This window comes from Lates calcarifer, linkage group LG12 (assembly GCF_001640805.2).
Source record: "Lates calcarifer isolate ASB-BC8 linkage group LG12, TLL_Latcal_v3, whole genome shotgun sequence".
In the NCBI taxonomy this organism is placed as follows: domain Eukaryota; kingdom Metazoa; phylum Chordata; class Actinopteri; family Centropomidae; genus Lates; species Lates calcarifer.
Genome location: NC_066844.1, coordinates 17,014,538 through 17,022,239, shown reverse-complemented (window position 1 = coordinate 17,022,239; position 7,702 = coordinate 17,014,538). Strand labels below are relative to the sequence as shown.

Here is a 7,702-nt window from a genome sequence, read left to right as displayed (position 1 = left end):
AGTGAAGTCCGGAGCAGAACGTGTACCTGTGTTTAGTACAATGTGGCACTACGACTGAACACTAGGGTCATGGTTTTATGTCCCACTTGGATTCGACTGTTTGCTGGTACAGGAGCAAGCACTTTGAATAAATGTATGTGTGGTACCTTCTGCTTTTTAGGTTTATGCTGTAGCAACAATTTGTTTTCACAGCACTTCAAGACTGTTGTCCAATATGAGGTTGAGCTGACTGGATAAAAAACAGATATTGAGTATCATCATTTACCCCAAATTGTCAGCAGTTTCCATGTTGTCTATTCATCAAACCTCTTCTGAATCATCTCATTTCAACTATTGTAATGATGAGGAAATACTGCCTGTTTGCAAATGGTTTCATTAGCATGCTTCATGATACTTTTAGTATTACATTTAGTATATCATGCCAAACAAAAATGGCTATCCTGATGTTCTTTGTTTGACATTTACGATGATGAGTAAATTCAACTAATAGTCTCTCTTAAATTTTATAATCGTAATTTTGAACAAAATATAATTATATCCACTACTGGTTTTTAACTTCTGGCCAGGGGACTAATTTGCAACAGAATTAGGTGTATCTCATTTTTATTTTGAAGTTGAGAGGTGGAATTAAAAAAAAAAAAAGGCTGAAAGCTATTACTGAACTCACAGGTCATCTAAGGTGTAATGCTATAGCCTGCAGTGTTGTTGAGCTTTATGGTAGCAGCATTGTGGGGGAAAAAAAAAGTTGTTTCTGTCCCCACCCTGTGGCAGCATTCACTGTTCACAATTTATTTTTCTCCAGTTACCTTTTCACTAGGCTATTATACTAAACCCATTTTACCCCGGTACTGGATACTGGTATCTCTTCTATTTCTGTATAAACTATATTTGAAATATTTTGGTAGAAATGAATCATGCTAGAAGTAGGACAAAACTTGTAATATTAATTTAGGATATATTTGATTCAGATTACAGACAGATAAAACGATACAACATGAGACATATCCTCCTCTCTCATATCCTCCAAGTTTGTGCTGTCCTACTGACTCCTGGTGGGACTAAGACATGTGTATTTCTGTTTATTTACATTCAAATCAGCAACATTTATGTATTTAATCACATTACACATGACTGAGAAGATTCAGAGACACAGATAATCATGTTTTTGTGCAGTGGCTGAAATAATATCAATATCTGGTTTTCAACTGTTGATTCATTTCCTCTCTACTCACCTTTGTTTTGAAAGAAGGAAATCGACTGTGTCTTCATATAAGACTGCATAGAGAGGGACAAACAGAAAGTACATTACATGAATTAAAAGCAGTACTTTCACACTGTATAAGGTAGAGTCCCCCTCTCTCTCTCTCTCTCTCTCAATCTCTCTGTACAGTCTGAATCCTGTCACATCACTGTTTTTCCTGCTGATCCTGTAAGTGTCTCTGTGCTGCTATGAGTGTGTCCTGCAGGTCTTTGTACTGGGCCAGAGCGCAGGCCTCCTCCAGCCGGGCCCAGCGATAGTCCTGGTGCTCGTCAGACAAAGTCACCGCTGTCCCTGGGTCTCTCAGCTCGGCCAGCCAGTACAGCACCTCCTTGGGTCTGCCTCGCACTTGGTAGTGCAGCTCCTGCACAAAGCCGTCGATCACCCGCAGGTGCTCTGCCCCCAGCCCCGCCTCCTCCTTGGTCTCTCTCAGGGCTGTGGTGAGGTCATCCTCTCCTGGGTCCACGTGACCTGATGGTGAACAGGTTAGACATAATGGGCACAAAGAACATTTAATGCAATTCATATTTAAGCTGTATATGAACAGATTCATTAGTGTCATCAACTACAAGATAAATGTACTGTTTCTGAACTTGTAAACACCTTTGGGTGGGGTCCAGTGGTGTTCCCCATAAGAGGTCTGGAGGAGAAGGTACTCAATGTTGTCTGGTGGGGGAATACAGCTGGCTAGACGTCGAAACACTATAAAACCACAAGCTCGCAGAGCCATTTCCCTGTTTGACAAACTTGCACACAAACAAATTTTGCATTATGTTGTATTCTGGAAAATAAAAGACTGTATTCTGTGAGGAAAAGTCACCTTTATTGAACATTTATCCATTAAAACTGAAATTGGTTTGGAAATACAAAAAACTTCATCCTCAAGAAAAGTTTCCTACATCCTTTAATTCATGCATATTTTTCAGGAAACATTTAAAAATAATGTTGATTTAAGGAGAAATTTTGTGTCTCTGTTAATAAAAGTTTGGAGGTTATTTGGCAATTTCTGTTAATATGGCATGTTGTGACACGTAGGTGTTCAGTAAAAGTATATGTGCATACAGACCTGTACATGTTTTATCACGCACTGTTGACCAGTGGGGAAAAGGTTGTAGCATGATAGGAGCATTAAAGGTTCAACATGTGTTATTGATTTGTGTGATATTTTCAGGAGGATTTTTTTACTCCTGAAATATCTACCAGAATCCATAGTATAGCAAAATAAGAAAGACAGTTACCAGACTGATTCAAACAGACTAAACCTGTTGTTGGATTTCCAGTTCAAATCCAACAAGTCCAAATTCAAGTCCAGCAGTGAGCTTGAGCCGAGCAAGCAAAATGTTTTAAAAACATTTTTAAAAGTTTTACAACACGAGGTTACTATTAAGGGGTCAAACACTACCAGACTATTATTATCCTCATCATATTCATATTCATAAAGCTATATATTCGAATAGATGGAGGGAAACGGGTTTTAAATCACTATGTGTAATTCGAGCATGTTAGCTAGCTTTACTGTGCTTGCACCAACATTAGAGTCCCATGACTTGCTTAATATGAAATAGTTTCTATTCCTTCTCCGGGTGTGTTTATAGAACTTCTTTGCTGTTCTTCGTGCACTAAGACTGCCGGTTTGACCGGCACTTAGCTATTTAATCTTCAAAAATGTCAGCAACTTACGGTCTATTCACTGTGACAGGGTTTGACTGGTCTCGGTTTGTTTCACACCGGCTGCAAGCAAAGCGGAGCACAGCGGTGTACTGGGAAATGAGTCCGTCTCCCTTAGTCCAATGGTTCCGTTTTTGTAAAATTACAACAGTAGGAGGAGGAGCAGCAATACTGAAAGATTTGCTTAAATGGGTATGGGTAATGGGTATAACACGATATAGTAATCATGGACTACAAATATATTATACATGATATTATACAATATATTAGTGAGTGATATTAATTGAGTATTTATATTGTGATTGATTACTGATATTGTTATAATTGTAATGACATTATAAGGTGCAGTGTATGTTAATATGTCATCATTGTCATCATAAATCATTGTCTTAATTGATTGTATCCTCTGTGGCTACACTGTTAATAAATGTGGCGTAAAAAGTACAATATTTCCCTTTAAAACGTGGTGGAGTAGAAGTATAAAATAGCAGAAAATGGAAATACCCAGATAAAGTACCACAAAACTGCACCTAGGTGCTTGTGCTTGAGGAAATGTATTGGGTTATTCTGTTAGTCGGATACTACAGCTGAAGATGATAATGGTTAAGAGGAATTAGAATCATTTTAAAACACAAAACAGGTGAACTGATAAGACTAAAATGCCCTAATAGATATAATATCATAATACATTTTAAATAATTACATTTAAATAGAGAGATTTATCCTGTTGGAAACCTTTCCCAGTGACATATTAAACAAATGCTTTTGTAAAAAATGTACCTTCTTTACAATCAAATAACTGTTGTGCCTGTGGGACTCAGATAAGAAATGTTCCCGGCGTAGAGAGGGCCAACTGAAGACAGCTTGTCTTTGGAGATAGTAGAGACGGGCCCTCCTTCCCACACAACCCAGGGCTGTCAGCAGTACAGTTGTTCAGGTTGACGGAGGAGACACCACTACTGATGTTTCGAGGTAAAGCCCAAAGCAGGGGGGAAAATGTGTTTTGTTATTTTCAAGCAAAAGCCAGAAATACATAGGGAGAAGGAGAGACAGACAGGCTGACAGGCAGAAAGAGAGGATGCGTAAACATGATTGGACATATTTAGCCTGTCATCCTTAAGGGCTCACTTGAGGAAAATGTATTGTTTTCCTGACATAAATAATTATGTTGCTGTTCTGTGGCTCCTTCCTTCATATCATGTAGCTGTCTGTGGTTTAGCCAGAGGCTTCAGGACATGTGACTTTTGCTGCTACTACTACTGTGCTTACTCAGCCTGCACTGAAGTGCTCGTTATTCCACTCTGCTATACATGAATCACTCTTGGGGTCAGGTTCCCATGCATCCAGATATTTTTGGTACATACTGTCACCGAGATTCCACATGGAGATGATGCAGGAACGTGGTCTCTAGATGCCTGATTCTTCTGTACAATGATGACAATGTTTTCTGCCTATTTTCTCTGGCCCTGTGTTTATGTAGGACATGCACTGCAAAAAAAATGCATTTTTTTCATTAAACTGCTGATGGATCAGGCTTCCTTGACAGATTCTTTTTGTTGTTGTTGTTGTTGTTTATCACAGTTCGTATCTTAATCTAGTGATGGCGATGAGACTGATATTAGGGGATAATGTTGCAGGTCTGAGTGTGTTTGGAGTACAGCTGATCACATGTCTTTGCTTGGATTCTCAAAGCTGAATGTTCTGGAGGTGTTGTGGACTTAATTTAAGCTGACAGCTGTGATGGGAGGTGCCAACACAATAATCCCAGTGACAAATCCAAAAGCCACACTTTTTGAGTGTAGTTAAGGTTTCAGTGGAAGTTCTCATCCAAGAAGTACTGTATAGTGACTTTGCTGCACAGATGACATTGATTGTAGGATAGCTACAACCAGTCCTGTCTGTGAAGACTCAGTCATCCAGGTCATGGTATTTCAAATCGCTGTACGAAGGCAACTGAACTTGCTTCAGGCTCCCGAAGGTGCCTCTCAACTGAAAGTCTTCTTCAGATCCTGAGTGACTGGTGGGGAGTCTCAAGAATTAAACCTCTTGTGGGATCGTTAACGGCTCGAGAGCTGTTCAACATACTGAGAGTGTTAACAACCCCACCAGAGGTTAAATCATCTTCAAGCACCTCAAGCACATCTGGCTGCCTTTGTACAGCACCAGTCTTGTGACTCGTTAATGAAAAATAACTTGCTTCTTTACAATCAATACTACATTTTGATATTTCCTGCTTGCTTTCTTGACAGCGCTTCGCAGAGTCATGGGGGAGCAGGAGTCTACGGGAGGGCCTCATTTTGTGGGGAAAAAGGACGAACTGATTGAAGCGAAGCGCTCTTTCAGAACACTAGATGGTCGGGATGTACTGATCATCTACCATGAGGGAGTCTTCCATGCTATGGACTCTTACTGTTATCGTGAGTATAGTTCTTCTACTGCTGAACTCAAAACACTTGCTATTCATGAGAGATAAAAGTGTGACCATTGTGCTTTAGTTTCAGTTCAAATATGATAATATGACAAGTGCATTAACTGCAATTAAACTTAAACAAAGTGTATTTTCAGTGGGACCAAGAGCATTGTTAACAAATGCATACCTTCAGTGAACCGCTACAGAAATAATTTGCTGCTAATAGAAATCCTGTCATGGGACATTTAACACTGGGCTGCCTCTGCATTGTTATCCATAGGACATTTTTGCTAATATCACCTCAAATGTTTGTCTAGTCAGCTAAATGTTAGCTTGCTTGTAAACTGCTTGCTTATCCTACAATACACTGATCCTCTGTCTTCCCAACAGATGCTGGGGGGATGCTGCAGAATGGAGACATTGAGGTGAGGTTTACATTTGACTTAAGAGATCAGAGGTTGTTTTTTTTTTGTCTGACCCAGAGGAAAGGAGCCAAAATGTCATTTAAGCTAAAGCACCGGACTGTACTTTTTTTTGTTGTTGTTATCGAATTCCTGCTTTCACAGGCTGCATTTAAAATCTGTAAAGGCAGCTAGTGAGCTAAAGCCTAGAGGAGTACTGTAATTAAGATATCAGCACTGCATAAATTCAACATGATGTTATGCTAATATTAAAAATGCCAAAGGGTCTAAATGTCCTTCGCTTGTTACACATGAGGTTGTTTACCTACTTTCCTCCCAGGAAATTGACGGCAAGATGTGCATAGTTTGTCCGAGGCACAAGTACAAGATCTCTCTGGCCAAAGGGGAGTGTTTGTACAAGGGCACAGACCCCAGGGAGAAGCCGCCTGTGCCCAGATGGTACTCCAAGGGTGTGAAGCAGCGGATCCACGCGGTCATCGAGACCAACGGGGATGTCTACGTCAGGCTCTCAGAAGAAACAAAATGGATTGAGTCAGACTACTACCAGGGAGAGAAGGGCAAGGAGGAGAGGGCCAAAGCTGAGGCTGCTGAGGAGGAGAAATCTTGATAGTGACACAAATGACTGCAGATGGCACCTCTGTAGTCTCTTTTTTGTCTCCCCTGATCTCCTCTAAATGACTGCATGATGATTGTATGGAGAGGGTCTCAGATTATTTAATGACGTGCATTTAGTGCTCCACTTCAAGTAATCAGATGGGCTTCAATTGCCTTAAATTGGCTCTGGTTTTGAATGAGTTTGGGGGTATTTAAAATGTTTAACTACTTTATTTCAAAATCATTATGTAGTTCACTAAATAAACTCTTTATGGATTAATTTTGTTTTTTGATTCTCTGTTGGAAACAAATTAGGCAGCAGTGCGAGGTAGCAAGATTCATGTCCATGCTAGTGTATCCCTGTGCATTTCAATACTCCTTGTGTATTATGCATACACTGACCGAATCAATAAGATAAAAGGGTTTATAAGGATCAATAATTCCCTAAAGTGGAAAATCATTAATATATAAATTTAATAATCACAATAGTGGCCATTTTTTCTAATATCCATGTTTGCTGATTCCCTCAGATAATATCAGTATAACATCTGGCCCACAGGTTGCAAAGGTTCAAGCATTTGGGATTTGTGCTGTGACATCTCTCTTGTCCAGAATTCCTCAAGGGACCGAGGAAATATGATAATTCACTCTCTTGCTCGGAGATAAGAGTCACAGCACTATAAGGTAACTATGGAGCTTGAGACCACAGCAATAGCTTAGAATACAGACTGGGGTTACAGGAGTAACTAGTGTGCTTTAGAAGAGCTGTTAGGCTGATTTTGTTTTGGACAGGACCAGATGTTTATGCTCAGCTGGGTAAACAGGCTGCTGTCTCCAGCTTCATACTGAACAGACAGTTGAGATGAGAGCGGTATTGATATTCTCATCTAACTCTTGACGATAAAGCGAATAAGTGTATTTCCCAAAATGTCAACCTGTTCAGATATAGTGACTTTTGGTTTTAGTCAATACGGGGGACAAGCTCCAAAAATGCTTCCTCCTAGACTTTCCATAATGCATCTTGATAGCATCTTCCTGTATGGAAAACACTCATGTCTTTAAAATTCCTCACTCCTCGTGTGTAACAAGCTATCCGCTAAAAAATTTTAAGTCTTCAGGCCATTGTATAATTTCTTAACCATCTCATGTAAAGGTTCAAGACAGCCTGTCACATTCAGATTATTTCTCTGTTTCTGCATCCACAGTGCAGGTTAAAAGTGACATGGCCCCAGAACTGCAAATGCCATGAATTGAGCTCACAAAGGCTCTGGTGTATGATGCTCCTCTCTGCATGAATGATGTTGGTGGCCTACAGCAAACTACAGCAGTCTGAGGGCCTCAGCCTATGTG

General features: G+C 40.0%; 2 protein-coding genes across 2 annotated transcripts; one reads left to right on the top strand and one right to left on the bottom strand.

The window, feature by feature from the left end:
* Positions 1-1,063: 1,063 nt before the first annotated feature.
* nudt2 (nudix (nucleoside diphosphate linked moiety X)-type motif 2) lies at positions 1,064-3,070 on the bottom strand. The gene is made up of 3 exons (XM_018700297.2): positions 2,939-3,070; positions 1,862-2,004; positions 1,064-1,729 (listed from the first exon to the last, which is right to left on the bottom strand). Exons 2-3 carry the CDS (start codon positions 1,986-1,988, stop codon positions 1,407-1,409), a joined length of 450 nt encoding a protein of 149 aa, XP_018555813.1. The 5' UTR covers positions 1,989-2,004; positions 2,939-3,070; the 3' UTR covers positions 1,064-1,406.
* A 685-nt stretch (positions 3,071-3,755) lies between these two features.
* Positions 3,756-6,632, top strand: rfesd (Rieske (Fe-S) domain containing). Its single transcript, XM_018700194.2, has 4 exons — positions 3,756-3,898; positions 5,176-5,343; positions 5,727-5,761; positions 6,078-6,632. Exons 1-4 carry the CDS (start codon positions 3,889-3,891, stop codon positions 6,363-6,365), a joined length of 501 nt encoding a protein of 166 aa, XP_018555710.1. The 5' UTR covers positions 3,756-3,888; the 3' UTR covers positions 6,366-6,632.
* Positions 6,633-7,702: the final 1,070 nt, after the last annotated feature.

What these genes read in the sequence shown, in the direction of transcription:
- nudt2 (XM_018700297.2), bottom strand. Translation starts at nt 1,988, where the DNA reads ATGGCTCTGCGAGCTTGTGGTTTTATAGTGTTTCGACGTCTAGCCAGC. An exon ending in CCACTGGACCCCACCCAAAG is followed by an intron (nt 1,730 to 1,861) that starts GTGTTTACAAGT and finishes GTTCACCATCAG; the next exon opens with GTCACGTGGACCCAGGAGAG.
- rfesd (XM_018700194.2), top strand. An exon ending in TATGGACTCTTACTGTTATC is followed by an intron (nt 5,344 to 5,726) that starts GTGAGTATAGTT and finishes TCTTCCCAACAG; the next exon opens with ATGCTGGGGGGATGCTGCAG. An exon ending in TGCAGAATGGAGACATTGAG is followed by an intron (nt 5,762 to 6,077) that starts GTGAGGTTTACA and finishes CTTTCCTCCCAG; the next exon opens with GAAATTGACGGCAAGATGTG.